General features: G+C 47.2%; 5 protein-coding genes across 9 annotated transcripts; 2 read left to right on the top strand and 3 right to left on the bottom strand.

Moving 5' to 3' along the window:
* Positions 1–391: 391 nt before the first annotated feature.
* Positions 392–6,662, bottom strand: LOC117585143 (unconventional myosin-Ia). Of its 3 annotated transcripts, XM_034274472.1 has the most exons (18): positions 6,586–6,660; positions 6,045–6,265; positions 5,868–5,983; positions 4,688–5,813; positions 4,563–4,626; positions 4,464–4,477; positions 4,298–4,382; positions 4,138–4,232; positions 3,928–4,075; positions 3,538–3,860; positions 3,235–3,482; positions 2,486–3,182; positions 2,338–2,397; positions 1,927–2,258; positions 1,728–1,863; positions 1,513–1,665; positions 1,323–1,450; positions 392–1,271 (listed from the first exon to the last, which is right to left on the bottom strand). In XM_034274472.1, the coding sequence occupies exons 2-18, from the start codon at positions 6,147–6,149 to the stop codon at positions 1,148–1,150; spliced, it is 3,954 nt and encodes a 1,317-aa protein (XP_034130363.1). In that variant the 5' UTR covers positions 6,150–6,265; positions 6,586–6,660; the 3' UTR covers positions 392–1,147. The 3 variants fall into 3 exon arrangements, 2 of the variants coding, with proteins under 2 accessions (XP_034130363.1, XP_034130364.1); XM_034274473.1 differs by lacking the exon at positions 2,338–2,397 and having other exon boundaries at positions 6,586–6,659; XR_004573903.1 differs by lacking the exons at positions 392–1,271; positions 1,323–1,450; positions 1,513–1,665; ... (5 more) ...; positions 3,538–3,860; positions 4,464–4,477 and having other exon boundaries at positions 4,057–4,075; positions 6,586–6,662.
* A 27-nt stretch (positions 6,663–6,689) lies between these two features.
* On the top strand, positions 6,690–7,958 carry LOC117585154 (TBC1 domain family member 7). 3 transcript variants are annotated; one of them, XM_034274487.1, is made up of 4 exons: positions 6,690–7,340; positions 7,395–7,626; positions 7,686–7,769; positions 7,835–7,958. In XM_034274487.1, exons 1-3 carry the CDS (start codon positions 6,754–6,756, stop codon positions 7,767–7,769), a joined length of 903 nt encoding a protein of 300 aa, XP_034130378.1. In that variant the 5' UTR covers positions 6,690–6,753; the 3' UTR covers positions 7,835–7,958. The 3 variants fall into 3 exon arrangements, with proteins under 3 accessions (XP_034130378.1, XP_034130377.1, XP_034130379.1); XM_034274488.1 differs by lacking the exon at positions 7,835–7,958 and having other exon boundaries at positions 6,692–7,061; positions 7,092–7,340; positions 7,686–7,827; XM_034274486.1 differs by lacking the exon at positions 7,835–7,958 and having other exon boundaries at positions 7,686–7,827.
* Positions 7,766–8,511, bottom strand: LOC117585157 (28S ribosomal protein S24, mitochondrial). Its single transcript, XM_034274490.1, has 3 exons — positions 8,423–8,511; positions 8,171–8,363; positions 7,766–8,108 (listed from the first exon to the last, which is right to left on the bottom strand). Exons 1-3 carry the CDS (start codon positions 8,438–8,440, stop codon positions 7,819–7,821), a joined length of 501 nt encoding a protein of 166 aa, XP_034130381.1. The 5' UTR covers positions 8,441–8,511; the 3' UTR covers positions 7,766–7,818.
* A 192-nt stretch (positions 8,512–8,703) lies between these two features.
* On the top strand, positions 8,704–12,397 carry LOC117585005 (adenomatous polyposis coli protein). The gene is made up of 3 exons (XM_034274244.1): positions 8,704–9,539; positions 9,591–11,804; positions 11,865–12,397. The coding sequence occupies exons 1-3, from the start codon at positions 8,904–8,906 to the stop codon at positions 12,276–12,278; spliced, it is 3,264 nt and encodes a 1,087-aa protein (XP_034130135.1). The 5' UTR covers positions 8,704–8,903; the 3' UTR covers positions 12,279–12,397.
* Positions 12,398–12,544: 147 nt separating this feature from the next.
* LOC117585006 (vesicular integral-membrane protein VIP36) lies at positions 12,545–13,958 on the bottom strand. The gene is made up of 5 exons (XM_034274245.1): positions 13,776–13,958; positions 13,572–13,687; positions 13,301–13,498; positions 12,904–13,233; positions 12,545–12,843 (listed from the first exon to the last, which is right to left on the bottom strand). Exons 1-5 carry the CDS (start codon positions 13,897–13,899, stop codon positions 12,637–12,639), a joined length of 975 nt encoding a protein of 324 aa, XP_034130136.1. The 5' UTR covers positions 13,900–13,958; the 3' UTR covers positions 12,545–12,636.
* Between the last annotated feature and the right edge of the window lie 2,457 nt (positions 13,959–16,415).

The following is a 16,415-nucleotide window of genomic DNA, read 5'->3' as shown; positions in this document are numbered from 1 at the left end:
ATTGGGCCTTTTGCTTTACACATGCCACATACACACATTTGATGTCCCTAACTAACAATAACAAGAGTTATACATACCATACATAAATATGTATGTATGTTTATCCAACAACTACGCAGCTTACAATACATTTTCAATCTCTCAAACAAACTCCTTTTATCCTGTTACCCATATTGTTACGCGAGTATATAGACTCATCCCTTTATATATCATGTATATATATTTATGTGTATATAATTTATTTGAAATATTTAGCTACACTTCTGCTCTGTTTTTGTAAATAGTTGCTTAACATTTTTTGTTTGATTTGTATGTGGGGGGATAGGAAAGATTTCTTCTGTTCTCTAACGACTGGGAAATGCATTTGTGTGTGGCATATAAAGAGGTTTTGTTTATGTTTATATATGACTGTGTTCTGTTCTGTTCTGTTCTCTAGCATTATTAGTTCACTAATTATTGTGTATGAAACCTTAAAATGTAAGAGAAATGCCTTGGTTTCTATAACGGAAATACATACATATATATTTATGTATATATCAATAGTTTGTGTAAAATCTCTAACGTTCTCCACTGCTCATTGCTCAGTTTCCCAGCAGCCAGTACGTACTTATTGTTGCAATTCTAATCGACTTGGTGCATGAAATATAAACTTACACTTAAACCTAAAATCGCTCGATCCTCGAACACAAAAAATTATATGAATAAATTCAGTTGTTCACTTCGTTAGTTACGTTTCTTTGGTTTTTCTTTGTTTTTGGATAAATAAAGTACGAGTGCATTCTAAAATGAGTTCTCCATTTCTCCTACGGCTCCATACTAGTTTTCCCATTTTCCCTCTCACTTTTTGGCACAACAAATGACAACAAATTGTGGTTGAATCTCTCACTGATTGTCGCTTGTGAACAACACTAAACCTCTTCCTTTCGCTAATTTCGTAAATTAATGTGTGTTATGTGTGTTTTTAAGTATTGCTAAAATTGTATTTTGATCCCTGGGACCACATTATAAAAGACGACAACGACGACGATGAGGCAGAGGCATGATGACTGGAAAATGATGTACGTATAAATTATGAATACGGACCATGAATTCGATCCCTGCTGCACTAAGGTGATGGCTCGTAGCCATGATTAGATTCTGTTGCGGATCATACAATTATCTCCATGCGGTTCGCCTTGCGCGTGACCTTTGGTGGGCCTTGTGCTAAGTCCGACATGCCGCCGTATTTGAACGAGAAGATGACAGTCTGTTGGCCAAAATTTGCTTCAAATCTGCAAGCATAAATAATTAGAAACGCATTGGACATCATCAGATGTACTTACTCTGTGCTTATGTGTATCTCTGGCGGTTTACCTGTGGCATTTTGTATGACTAGAAACATTTTCGTCACTATCTCAATGACGTGACCCGTTTGGAACACAAAATCTCCCTTTTTACGACCAAATTCAGACTGCAAAAACCAAAGATTCAATCATCTGTCTATAGTCTTAGCGTGATTTAGCCAACACTCACCGCTTTTACATGGAACACAGCAATGTCATCCAGGTAGGGGCTCAGTGACATCCGATATATTTCCGAGGCAGGCACTCTGTACTTGATCTGCAGCGTTCGCTGGTCCAACAGCAGCAGCGATGAAGTGGATAGCACCAGCAGAATGGGCACAAACTGCAATCGTACAATAAATATTTATCTTTCAGCTCAGTTGTTATCTAGAGGCTGCTGCTTACCTTGCCGCTGGAGCGTGCTATCTTATTGATTATGTCCGCAAAGACAACATATTGATCGTTTGTCTCGGCGCACATCTTCTTCCACTGCTGATTGTGACGCAAACGCACATAATCGCCTACAAACGGATGACCCACACTGCCAAGACCAAGACACATATAAGTAAGTAGATCGGATAAATGCTGAAAGATCTATACATACCTTCGTGCATAGGAGGCTTTACGATCCTTGAATATGATGCTGGCCGTCACTTTCTCTCGCATACGATTGCGCGCCGTTTGATCGAAAGAGTTGCGATATATGTAGCACTTCCAGCGATGATATATGGAGCGTAAATGCCGAGAGGCGTCTGCCAGAAAGACAGGTGCTGCCGGCCACTCGGTGGAGAGCGGACTCAGTGTGTTCGGTGGCAGGCGGAGCGGTATGGTCAGCAGGAACTGGCGTATCTTCCACTGGCGATAGTAGCGAGCTATCACCTCGATGGCCCATTTCACCTGGCGTTTGTACTTGAGCGATCGATACTCTTCACGTGCCTGCAGAATGTAAAATAATTATCAGCCAAAGATCCTCAGTGTTTTGGGGTAAAGAGTGGAAACAACATGCAATGCTTACAACACGATATAAACTCCACAAGTGCCTACGACCCGTGAAGGGAATGCCAAAGCGGCACTCCTACAAACGAACGAAAGAACATGCAGAAAACCATCAACAAAAAATTAAGATATAAAGTGAAACTGAAGCTGAAGCTATCACTACTTACTCGCCATGTGCGCCAGGCACTCGATATAACCATCTGGCTGTGCCGCATGCGTTGGTAGCGCTTCCTGGCATGATACATGCGAAACATCTTCTGTATGAGCACCGCCAGCTCACCGATACGCAGGCGTCGGAACTGCTCCAGCTCGTAAACGGTACGCGGACTCCGCACAAACACATTCTTGGTGCCGATGGTGAACTCTGCCGATGGCAGCGGAAGATTGCGTATAATCAGGGCAATGCCCTCCACCTGGCTGCCGCCATGGTAATGCGGCCATGTGAGGCTATTAAGCAGCTTGTAGCGATGAAAGAACTTCACGTGCAGCAGGTGATAGCAATGGCCCGTGCGACACAGATGGACCAGCGGCATCAGCGACATGTAGCGCACCTGATGCTGCACCAGAGCCAGATCGAACTGATGCGGCTGCTTGCACTCGTTGGGCTTGATGCAGAACACATAATGGGAGCGACGATGCTTCACAATTGCCAGCAACGTTTGCAGCTGGGTGCGTATGTTCGAGCTGAGAGTGCTGGGCTTTTTGCTCGTCTGTCGGCGGGGATTGCCCTCGGGGAACAGGCTCTGCACCAGCGACAACTTGCTCTGATAGCAGGCGGCACTTATATACTTTGGCAGCATGTCGGAGTTTTTCTCCAGGAAGCGATGTATAGAGTAGTTAACAACGTTGGCAAAGTGACGTATCCTGCAAGATCCTGCATGAATACAAACTCATTGGATAGATGGAATATACTCACTGAAAACACATGGAATTGCTGCCGCTGGTCATGAAATTTGGATGACCTGCGCAGCATTGTTGGACACGCAAAAGCAGCGCCTCATTGCTGCTCAAATGGGACTCGTTGATCAGGCTGAGGATGCCATAGCTCGGCTTGTCAATCAACTCACAAATGGACTCGTTGTCAAAGTAATCAATACGTGACCATTCCAATCCCTCCCGTATGTACAGCTCTTGCTCAGAGCGCAGTAAATGGAACACAAAGTTCTGCAGAAAGTATTAAAAGAAGAGAAATTTTTTTGATAATTTACTTGACACTTGCCTGATGGATTTTTTCGGCACTGTAGTTAATTGCAAACTGCTCAAACGAATTGTGATCGAGCACTTCGAAGCCATAGAAGTCGAGCAGGGCCAGATTCTTTTCGCGCTGCGTCGATTTCAGTGTGTCATTGATTTTGTTCACCAGCCACGTAAACAGACGACTATAGAGAGTACGGCACAGGGTATTTCGATTGGTGGCCGCCTGACGGGCATCCATTTCGGAGCCCACATCCTCATGACTGCTGTTCGAGCTGTTGGCACGCGTCAGGCAATTTATTAAAACTTGAGCCTCCAGATTAAGCAGCTGAGCCGTTTCTTGTACCTCTGTAAGGAGTAAGAGTTCATGAAAATTGAATTAAATTTATATGATTCCTCATGCTCCAGAGCTTACCATACACATTGGACACTTGACAGCCCTCGGTGCCATCGATATTGGTCACGGGCACAAAGATAAAGTTTCCCAACTTCAGAACGACAGCAATGACACGAAAAATGGAGCTAGTCTCATCACAGCTAAGCCCCAGCACGTCCAATGAACGCTACAAATGATACCCAATAGAAGGGATTAACTAAATTCGAAGTGTTGAGACTGAGGACTGACCTTGGTGTAATGAAAGTTTAAGCGATCCTCCTCCATGGCAGTTGTGTTGCGCAGCAGCTCATATTTTTCCACATTTCGGTACAGCTTGAGTGATTCTACAAGCAATTGGGAGGATATATATTTAAGGATTAGTAGGCACAAGTCTTGGGCAATCATTTACTCAGCAACTGGAGATCAGCACCCAATAGTAATTGGTAGAATATGTGAAAGTTTCGCTCGCCAATGACGGTGTCCGTAATGCGCGTCTGTGGAAGGAATGGAAGATAAAAGTTAGCAAGAAGAAAAAACTGAAACAAACATCAAAAACTGTTTGGCTAAGAGCAAACCTTTTCCAGCATATCTTTTTTGGCAAGCATGAAGATAAATAACGAAATGGTTTATGGTTTATATACGCAGGGGATCCTATCGGTCTTGGTTCTACTTACAGTGGGTTATATGCACTCCCATTGGATCGCCCCTAAAATCAATTTCAATATCAAATAGTTTTCCCTGCAAAGCGAGAAATTCATTTAGTTAAAGATTTTATGGTACATATGAGCAGCCGACTTACATATCGGCTTGAGTTGTTATTTTTCAGCGTACAGGCATTGCCCATGGCCTCTAGAAAGACATCAGCACAGGTGACGCACTCACGCAGCCGCTGTGTGGGTGATTTGTGGCGTCGATGCAGTGAGGAGCTGGCCGATGGCGTGGGCGACACCGACACCGACACCGATACCGAGCTAGGATGCTGCGACTGTGGTGGCGGCGGCGGCAGCTCGCCCAGCACTTTGCTTAGCTTGTGTGCATCGTACAGCGAAATACGTTGCGTTGATCCCGTCAGAGAGTGCCGATCCCGATCCCTTTCCCTTTCTGGCTGACTCTCTGTGGAGTGCTGGCGCACCAGATTCGAGCAGCTACCGCGACTCAGATTGTTTTGGTGAGCGCCGGCGGCCGTGTTGGATGATAGGCGACTGTTGCTGCCGCGCAGCAGCAGCATCGGCGACTCGGCGCCGCCGCATTCCTCCTTCTCTAGGCTCTGGGCACGTACGCATTTGCTGTGGCCGCACTGGCGACAGCCAGCGTACGAGAGCATGGCATACTTGGGCGATGTGTTGTTGCCTGCCCCCTTTTGGGGCAGTGCGGCAGTGGCAGTGCAGGCTTGAGGTTGAGTCTGCTGGTGCTTGAAGCACGACTTGGTTGGATGCAAGTGATGTGAGGAGGCGGCGGCGGCATGCGCTTCGATCAGTGTGCTAATGTTCTCGCTGCTCTTGTGGTGTGAGAAATCAAAGTCCACAATTTTCTCGCGCATATTCCGCCTGCTCTGGCGTTCAATGCTCTCGGCACGCGTCCTCGAGCGCTGAGATGGTCCGGGCGACGGTGACTGGCGACGTGCAATGGCCGACGGTGTGTTCTCCGCTCTGTTTTTGCATATAATAAAGTTGGCAGTGCCGGAACAGCTGCTCGAGGCACGCCTGTGGGCGTGCACGGGAACACCGCTGGCCGAGCTGGTGGACGATTGCTTGCGCAAGACATTCGGAGTGTGGCAGAGGGAGCGATCTTGTATATGTGTCAGAAAGTTGACAATCATTTTAAATGTCTCCGTTTTTCCCGCTCCACTCTCCCCCGTGAGCAGCACGCACTGGTCCTCGCTGTGATCCTTGAGGGATTGGTAGGCCAGGTTGGTGAGGCCGTAACTAAAAAGGGGAATAGTAAGGGGAATAGTCATTGGAGTACAATCCACTACTCACATGTGGGGTGGCAGCTGGAAGATGCCCTTGTCGCCATAGTTACGGACATTGTCCAGCGTGTGCTCGGATATGTGATGATATGGATTCAGAGCCACAACAGAAGTTCCAATGTAGGTCTAAGCGAGAGAGAGTAGATAGAGTAGCTGCTGGCCACGAATACCTCAAGTTTTCGCTTACATATATATGATCGCGCTTGTAGCGCTGATGGATGTTGTTTATGAAACTATCCTCGGACAGATTCTCGAGCAGCACCGAGTCCCAGGTGCCGATTTCCTGTTCCATTGCGACACCCAATTACAACAACGTCGTCGTCGTCGTGCACGGCAGCAACAGTAGTGGCAGCAGCAGCAGCAACAGCAACAGCAGCAGAAAACGAGCCCAACATTTGAATATATCAACTGCGGAAGGGGTGGCGCGTGAGGTGTGAAAGGCGTGAAAGAAGAAGGGTTAATGGCTGCAACAATTGCATAATTTATCGCGAACGTGTGCTTGCATCTGGGCAAATCCGTGTTTTGATTTTCTGATTGAATTATTGATTTTCAGTTTCTGGCTCGCGTCTCCGAGCAACAGCCTCGCCACGGAGTACACATACAGATATCTTGGCATTTAACGGCCCCTGCTCAGCTTCAGTGAATCCAACACCTTCCAGTTGCACTCTCCAGCCTCCGCGTCAACACAAATTTACTTTTCTTTTGACCGAATTGCACATTTTGTTTACCTTTTCAGATATTGAGGCATTTTGCTGATAGATCCAGTATGTACTAGTGGTGGCACACTACGTACCATCGATTGGACACTTTTCCAGTTGCCTATCGATAGTACACACACGCACACAAATACCATTTCTGACAACAATAGAATTGAAAATAAACATAATAAACAAATTATGAATGCCGACGAGCGAAACTTTCGATCTAGTTATTATGAGAAATGTCTGATAAACAGCGTCGAGGAGAACAAATCGCTGAACAAGCTGCTGGAGGATGACATACGCAACCTGAACAAACTGAAGCAATTCTGCATGAACTACACTGTCCCGAATGTGCACAGAAATTATCTTTGGTCGCTGGTCATGGGCATTCTACCACTTCACAAGTCTTCCACAGACTACATAAGGGACCAACGGCGCGAGGTGTATGAGGATCTGCTGCGGGCTGTGTCCGTGCTGCGGTGTGTCCAAAAAAAGGAGCTGGTGGAACACCCAAAAAAGAAGTTGGGGCACACAATGCACACAATGTGGCTGCTGGAGACGAATCGATTGTGGCAAGGCAATGCGAATGCCACTCTCCAGGCGGATGACACCCATTTCATTGAAATCGTGCGAGCTCTGCTGCAAATTTTCACCAACGACGTGGAAACCTATTGGATAGCAAAGGGATTCTACAACTACACGCGCGAGCTGAAAAGGGAATGCCCCAAATTAAAGGAGCAGACACAAATCCTGCTCAAGCGCGAGGATCTCTCACTGTTCAAGTATGTCTAGTCATAAAATATTAAGTTTCTTTTGAGCATTACCTTCCTTTTTAGCCGCTTGGAGCAGCTGGGTCTATTCGAGAGCTCTTCGGTGCTGCTGGATAACTGGTACATTACCTGCTTTGCTGGCGTCATTTGCGAGACTGTGCTGGTCAAAATCTGGGACAAGGTGTGCGGTGGTTCTCGCAAAATTGTCGTGTTCCTCTTCGTGGAGCTGGTCAAGGATATAAGGTATCTGATTCTCAAGCAAAATTCTCTGGCAGAGGTCAAAAAGCTGATAGAAACGGTAAGGCAAAGCATACCGTTGCCATATCGCTTGCAACTCAATGTGGATTTCCCTTTCAGGTGGAGGATCCCGATGGTGTCATAGTCAACAAGGCCATCAAGTCGCTGCAGATAAACAACAGCGAAGTCGACTACACGCATTAGGTAATTCTACAAAATGTTTATTTGGGAAACAAGTAAAGAGCGCAAGCAACTAAATGTATTTGAAGACCACGTCCTTCTTGTCGGCCACCGTTTGCAGCTCCAGCGTGACGGGACATTGCATCCAGTAGGAGAGCAGCTCCTCCGTATAGCCAATAAGAAAATACATTTTGCGTGGACTGATGGCCTGGCGGATGATCGAAGCGATGCGTATTGTGTTGTGTTGGCGCTTGATAATGATCTCAGAGCAGGTTAGTGCGTGCCAGGTGCCGGTGATGAACTTCCTTATGAACAAATCCTCAACGGCCGTTTGCGCCGGACGCTGCGAATCCAGCAGGGTGGCTATTGAATCGGGGGCAATTTTTGTAAATAAAATAGCGACAATAAACTGCACTCGAACTTACATGTGTTCCACGAGTTCCAGGACTTGCGGTGTGCAATGAAATGCGGTGGATTGGCCATTTCGTAGGTGAGCGGCCTGTTCCGCTTTGTGGTTATGCGGTAGCGGCCCGATTGCACGCGACAGCACACTGCACTGGTGTGCAGGTCCGCTGATTTGCAGATCTGGGACTCGGCCAGTGCAATGTGCGGCGCCAACTGTAAAGGAAGCAGAGTTTACTTGCATTTAAAACGCTTTCTTTAATTGTTTTACTCACCTTTTTCAGGAAGTTCATTATTTTTCGGTAAAATCTGCGTCCAACAGCTGTTTGGCGTGACGTAACAGCTGGCTAGAGATGGTCCATGCGCGTGCGATGTTTCTATGCTTTAATTCACAGTAAAACGAGACAATAAATTCTAGACCTAAAATTAGTTTAATTCATTAAGAAATTCATACAAAGCTGCTCAATAAATAATGTTATTTAAGTTCACAATTTAAATGTTTTAAAACCACGGTTAGAGATTGCAGATGGCAATCGATCGGTGGCGAGAACTATCGATAGTTAAATTCGATCGTGCGCTTAGAAAATGGCTAGAAAGGAAGGACACAAAATAAGGATCAACTGTTGCTGGTGATCTCTACCTGCAGGTGCGACAATAAAATAAGGATCTTCCTGGAATAAGAATGCGCTAGGCATCCCACATGCACATTCCCGACAGTGAGATTGCCTTTTAAAGTCAGGATAGCTATTTAAAGCCATGACGCTGAACGAGAGTGACGCTACGCGACTGGAACTGACGCGCAACTTTTTGGAGCTGTCCCGCAATGTGGAGACCTGCACCGATCTGCGCAGCTCCGACTGCATTCAAATTCTGGTGCAGATATTGCACGCCAATGACGAGGGCCTGGCCACAGCCCGAAAATATGCCAGCCAAGCGCTGCACAACATTGTGCACAGCAATCCGGAGGAAAAGGAGCGCCAGCGGGAGGTCAAGATGCTGCGGCTGCTCGACCAGATCCTCGACTATTGCAACTTTCTGCGCACGCAGCTACAGAGCGGGGGCGAGGCCATAGCCGACGACGAGGATCGCCACCCTTTGGCTGCCATGAAGCTGCTGATGAAGGCCAGCTTTGATGAAGAGCATCGTGCGACCATGTGCGAGCTTGGAGCCCTGAAGGCGATTCCCAATCTGGTGCATCTAGATCACGCTGTACACGGACCGGCAGCAGGGCGCGAGCAGTGCAACGCGCTGAGGAGCTACGGACTGATGGCTCTGACAAATCTTACATTCGGGGATGAAAATGTCCACAACAAGTCATACCTATGCGGCCAGCGTCAGTTTATGGAGGTGGTGATTGCCCAGCTAAACACTGCGCCCGATGATCTGCTTCAGGTAAGAATTCAATTAATTTCCCGCACAATTCTAACCAATTCGCTGGTTCAGGTCCTGGCTGGAGTTTTGCGCAATCTTTCGTGGCGCGCCGACAAGCACATGAAAACCATATTCAATGAGCTGGGCACTGTGACGGCTCTGGCCCGTGCAGCCATGCAGAACAAGAGCGAAAACACACTGAAGGCCGTGCTGTCGGCTTTGTGGAATCTCTCCGCCCACTGCAGCACGAACAAGGCCGAGTTCTGTGCTGTGGACGGAGCACTGGCCTTTCTGGTGAGCATGCTCAGCTACGAGGGACCCAGCAAGACGCTCAAGATCATCGAGAATGCTGGCGGTATACTGCGCAACGTCTCCAGCCACATTGCGGTGTGTGAATCCTATCGTGAGATTCTACGCCGTCACAACGGACTGTCCATCCTGCTGCAGCAACTTAAGTCGGAGAGTCTGACCGTGGTGAGCAACTCCTGTGGCACACTGTGGAATCTCTCAGCCCGCTGTCCCGAGGACCAGCAGTTCCTAATCGATCACAATGCCATTCCGCTGCTGCGTGCCCTGATTGCCTCCAAAAACTCCATGATTGCTGAGGGCAGTGCCTCGGCCCTAAAGAATCTTGTGAACTTCAGGGCGGCTCTAGAGCTGCTACCCAACGGCGATTCCCTACCTCTCGATAATGATACGGGACATGCGGGCACCCTGCCCCGACGGTATAGCTCATTGCGGCTAAGCTCCAATCCCACCGGATCCCTGAAGAAAGTTCGACCAGCAACAGTCGGAAAGTCTGAATTTATGACCAGAAAATGCGGCGGAAGTCGCGAATCCATTTATTCGGCCAAATCCGATTCCACAAAATACTCAAGCAAGTCCGAGGGCGGCACAAAGAACCCCTTTGAGATTGTAACGCCCACGGAGGAGCAACCCATTGACTACTCCATGAAGTACATGGAGCATAAGCCCGACACCAAGGCCTTCGAGATCGATTTAGATCAGCCCACGGACTTTAGTGCGCGCTACAAGGAGCGACGATCCATAACAACTGCCAGCACCGCTCAGCCGAAGATAAAAACGGAGGCAAGTGAGATAACCAGCGATGCATTGCCGTTGGTCAAATCAGACTCCGCCTCGGCGCTGCTTCCTGTTTCCGTAACGAAACGGGAGACTGGAGAGCAACCGATCAACTACTGCGAAGAGGGAACACCTGGCAGCTTCAGTCGCTTTGGTTCCCTCAACAGTCTGACAGAGAAGACTGACAAATCCACCGACCCGATGGCACTTAAAACGCCCACAAAGCCCGCACAGTCGACGCCTGGAGCTCTGACTCTCCACAGCAATACGCCGCAAAACATTGACTCGGCACTGGAGACACCTTTGATGTTCTCGCGACGCAGCTCGATGGACTCGCTGGTGGGTGGGGATGATGAGACGATTGCTTGCGAGGATAATGGTTCCGTCATCAGCGAATACAGCCGCATGCAGAGCGGTGTTATCTCGCCCTCAGAGCTGCCCGATTCCCCCACCCAGAGTATGCCACAGTCGCCGCGACGTGATCGGAAAATGCCCAGTCTACCGAACGGACAGCATCAAAATGAAACAACGCCGACGACGATAACACCTAGGAAAGCCCCAGGCAATGTGTTCGAGGACAAGCTGAACAGATTCCACATAGAGCACACGCCCGCTGTCTTCTCGTGTGCCACCAGCCTGAGTAACCTGAGCATTCTGGATGATTCGAACACCAATGGCAATCGGGAAGCGCATGGAAATGATATCAATGGGAATGGAGACGCTCCACGCAGCTACTGCACCGAGGACACACCTGCCCTGCTCTCCAAGGCGCCCAGCAACAGTAATCTGTCCATTCTGTCCATACCCAACGACTTGAATGGCAACGAGGAGCAACTTCCGCCACCGCGCGTACCAGTTCTGGCTGCCGCATCCACAGAAGATGCCATCGACAAGATGCGATGTGGCGGCAGCTCGCTGCCCAGCTATCTGCCAGTCTCCGACGAGATGAGCAAATACTATGTGGAGGACAGCCCATGCACCTTCTCGGTGATTTCGGGACTATCCCATCTGACTGTGGGCTCCGCTCGGGCAGGTCCAGTCTCTCAGCTGCCCATGCACCGGTCCGAGGAGGCTCCCAAGCTTCCACCCAGACGTAATGCCAGCTTGCAGGTGGAAGTGGAGCCGCGTCTGCCGCCAAAGAGAAGCGACTCGCTCAGCTCTCTGTCGATGGACTCGGATGACGATTGCAATCTGCTCAGCCAGGTAAGTGATATTAATTCAGCAACCACTGGAGACTAAGTCATCTCTTCTACTGTTTCATAGGCAATAGCGGCTGGTAGCTGCAGACCACAGCCAAGCGGTGCCAGTGCCAGTACCAGCTCCAGTCATGCCAACACCAGTACCAGCACTCTGTCCAAGACAAATGGCCAGCGTAGACAGACCATGGATGATGGCAGCAAGCTTAACTATAGCTCGGACGATTCCTTGGACGATGATGATGCTCAGTCCAAGTCGCTGTTCGAGCAATGCATTCTCAGTGGCATGCACAAGTCCAGCGATGCGTTGGAGTCCGAGAACGAACCAGCATCGTTGGTGCCGGGTCAGGGACAAGGACAGGAGGGAAGCGCACGCGATCGTTTTGTCAGCAATCAGGTGAGGCAGATTGAGTCCATGCTGGCCGGAGGACGACCAAATCCACCCACTGCCAGCATTCGCCAGCAGGAACATCGAGTGTAGATTGGACAGACACACACACGCACGGATATGGTTTTCTGGTGGCTTTTAATCTTTTGTCTATGCTGTAACACGGTCTCAATTTTTCTATAGTTCAGATTAAAAATTTGCACTTAACTTTATACGCTCTTCAACACGTGTAATATATATATATATACTCTAACCACCGAGGAAAACGTGTGGACAGGAAGGATGAAATGGGGAAACCTAAGGAATAAGTATGCGTGATACAGTCGGTATAAATAAAGTTGGGTTTTGTTTGTAGTCTGAGTCTGGAGTCTCGCGTGGATGTGAGACACAATTCTCGTAACATGATGCCTTGATGATAGATACGACTAGCTTTGAGGAGGCATCTCAGTCCTCAATAAAAACGCTTACGCGCATTGCGATCCTTGAAGTAGGAGATGGCAAAGATGGCCACCAGAGCTGCCACGACCACAACCAACAGCAGTATGAAGAATATTTTGGCATTCGACATGCCCGGCTTGGGATCATCTTTGTGCTCACGTGGTGGCTCGAAGCTTTTTGCATTTGGTATGATATTGGTGCGTCGCATAATTTCGTCATGCTGTGGGAAAGCAGAAATAAACAAAAAATTAAATGATTATGGTGATTATGCGGCACATACCGAAACGTTGTCATCGATGTCATAAAACTTAAAGCTGTGAATGTCGTGGTTGTCGGACAAGTCGCCTGTGGTGGCCGACAAGCCCAAGTAGTAGCCTGTGGGCAGCTCCACGTTCGCCACCACAAAACAGCTTTTCCACTCGTTACGATTCTCCAAGTCCGTCGAAACGGATAGGATGTCGTTCTCGTAGCGTATGCTGATGAGTGTCTCGAAATCCACATTGCGGAAACGCACCTCACAGCCTGACAGCTGCGTGTGAGTGCCATCGCGATCGTGGTCGTAGCTCCAGCTGCCATTATTCACCATTGCACTCAAGTACGGATGTTGGTGCTAAAAATATAGAAGGGGTGAGTCACGGCAAAGGAAGTCAGTAAATTCTCTGGTTTTCTTGGCGTACATTGTGGGGACCGTTGTGATTGCTGTAGGTGTCCAATATGATGGCCAACCCGTTGAAGTAGTCCTTGCTGCCAAAGACGGGCCCCGTTTGCATTCGATCCTTTGTATACCAAACAGCAAAGCCATCGCCAAAGAGTTCAGTGCCTTTGCCGTGCACCTTGAAGCCCACATGTATTTCCCAGTTGCGAGACATGACGGGCTTAAGAAAGGGCAACATAGATTAGATTAAATTATTGTAAGGAATCGTCTGATAACATCGCAGGTACACCTACATTGTAGTTCCAAAGTGCGCCGCTCTTTGACTGCAAGTCCGGCGTCAGTCTTATGTAGTTGCTGGTCACCATTGTGTTGCCCATGAAGTCCCAGTGGGGCAGGATGACGCCAACACCTTGAAGTGAATGATTCAATGTAGATTAAGCTGCAGTTGCAGCCACGTTCGAGGTACACGTAAACCCGCATCACAATTAATACAATACCTTGAAATGGGCGCACCAGACTATGGTCCCGCTTCATGTAGTCTCCATCGTTTGCAAATGTATCCGAAGCCAAAAAGACGACAAAGAGCGTCAGGAGACAATTTGTGTTGATGATCTGGGTCATTTCTGCATTCGTGGGCCTCTAATTTCCTTCCCTTCTGGGTTTATTCGAAAAATTACAATTTTTAAACAGCGATATCGCTATATGTAACTGGCCATGAAGTCAAACTACTACCCCGATAGCTATAAAAGAACTTTTCCCATAAGATCCACAACGACGGTTCTACAAACAACAACTCCCGTACGTTCGACAACGTAACCTTTACAAGAATATTAAAACACTCGTTATTGAGGAATACCAGAAACTTTGCACCGAAAATTGTATAAATTTTCCTGCTCATAGAAAGCCAAGAAATGAACGCAAACTCTGGTTTTTAGACAATTATTATACTTTTTATTACTTGCTTTTGTATACAAAAATAAAAATTACAATTTTTAAACAGCGATATCGCTATATGTAACTGGCCATGAAGTCAAACTACTACCCCGATAGCTATAAAAGAACTTTTCCCATAAGATCCACAACGACGGTTCTACAAACAACAACTCCCGTACGTTCGACAACGTAACCTTTACAAGAATATTAAAACACTCGTTATTGAGGAATACCAGAAACTTTGCACCGAAAATTGTATATATTTTCCTGCTCATAGAAAGCCAAGAAATGAACGCAAACTCTGGTTTTTAGACAATTATTATACTTTTTATTACTTGCTTTTGTATACGACCGGCGGCCGCACGCTCAGTACAATCGAAGCGTATTTTTGTATCCGCAGCCCTGATTTCCCGATTTATCAATCAGTTCTCAACCAAAATGAATACGTTTCGTGACTTTCTTTGATTGAATTGTTTTCAACATAAGGTTAAAGCTAAAAAGGTCAAAAATAAAATCATCTCCAAGAAATATATATTATTTACCAAGGTCACCCTGTAGAGCCTTAACGATATATTTTAAGACGGCTGCTGCTACAGGGCCATTAACATGGAAACGTTGCAGTGTTGCTGCAGCATTTAGAAAACATTGCTGCGGAACTAACATATGCAAATTTCTCTTCGGCAACATTAAAAAAAATGTATTTTAATAAAATGCTAATTTCCTCGAAAAAATATGGGACAAATTGACAAAATGCCTACGCAAATTATGGCCATAAACAATTTCCCCCATTTAAAAGCTTTCGGACACTACAATAATGCGTGCGTATGGCACATATCATGGGTGTTTGTTCAACCTGTTTGTATGAATATTAATCGGATTGGCATACAACACACGACGCCAACAACAACTCTCTGTCAGATTGTCAAAGTAACGGCCGGGGCAGGGCAGGGGGTGCAGAGCATGCCGTTAAATGCGGCGGAGGCAGTTAGGTTTAACGGCCTATTGCACACGCACATTTGCGCCTTTGCGCATTCGCTGACTGTGGCACACGCCTAATGGAAAACGAGAAGGAGAAACCAGTTTCCCCCACAGAGTTTTCTTCCTCGCCGTGCGTTTCGAGCGTTGGCAGAGTTGAGCTTTTTGGGGGGCATTGCCAAGGTCAGATCGTGAGAATATATGGCAGAAAAATACTAAATAATGCAAATCGGACAGGAACTATGGCATGCATTTGGACTTGGAGTGCAGTTTGGGCACAATTAGTTAATTAGAAGCAGCGGCTAACGGTACAGCATGTATGTATGCATGTGTGTATGTATGAATGCATTTGTCAACTGTGAAAGTCGGCGGAGGAGATGCACAGAGGTTGCTTCCTCAACACGCCGCTAATTGGCATATAACGTGCCTAATTATATCAGTCATTTATGAAATCATTCCACTTTTCACCCCGTCCAGAAGCACCTGCAATCCCGTTTCCGTTGAGTTTTTATTTTGTGTTTGTTCTTGCTCAATTTCGATCCCATTTGACGACTCATCGCCACTTGACTTCCTTCCTCATGCACGAGTGAAAAATTATTTTATTGCGGCTTGCGGTTATTTTTGGGTACGAAATGAAAGTACACGCGTGGAATGTGCGCTTCCCGAAAGTTGATTAATTGAGCTGAGGAGAGCCACAGAGTTTCCCACAGCAGCGGGAATGGGTATGGTGATGTGGCCAATTACCATAGTTGTATGATCGGATCAGCATTTATTTATAGCCAGTTAGAATTTGTTGGGCAATTAGTTGTACGCTTAAAAGCTCATTTGTTAGCCATACCCGACGGCTGTCATGTGCAGACAAGTTCAGGCCCAATAAACACACAAAACACACAAGCAGACGGACTTTTCAATTTCAATTCCTCAAAGTGGCATTAACCTGGGACTGGGGCTGGGGCCAAGACAGGGCATAGCTGAGGCCGCTGAAATTTCATTGCTAGATACCAGTAAACGGTTCCCAAATGATTGATAACTTTGCAGGCAAGGCAGAGAAGTAAAAGCAAAAGCAAAAGCAAAGCAAAGAAAGCAAAAGTGCGCGCAATTCGTTTAGTTTTGGCTTTGGTTTGCGGCTAATTGTTTCAGCATAAATCAATGGCAATCAACAATTAGCCGCTAAACGAGTAATTGCCTCGCTTCCAACAATTGAAACTGAACTTGACCCTATCGCCGGA

Source organism: Drosophila guanche, unplaced genomic scaffold (genome assembly GCF_900245975.1).
Source record: "Drosophila guanche unplaced genomic scaffold, DGUA_6, whole genome shotgun sequence".
Lineage (NCBI taxonomy): Eukaryota > Metazoa > Arthropoda > Insecta > Diptera > Drosophilidae > Drosophila > Drosophila guanche.
This window is presented reverse-complemented; position numbering and strand designations above follow the sequence as displayed.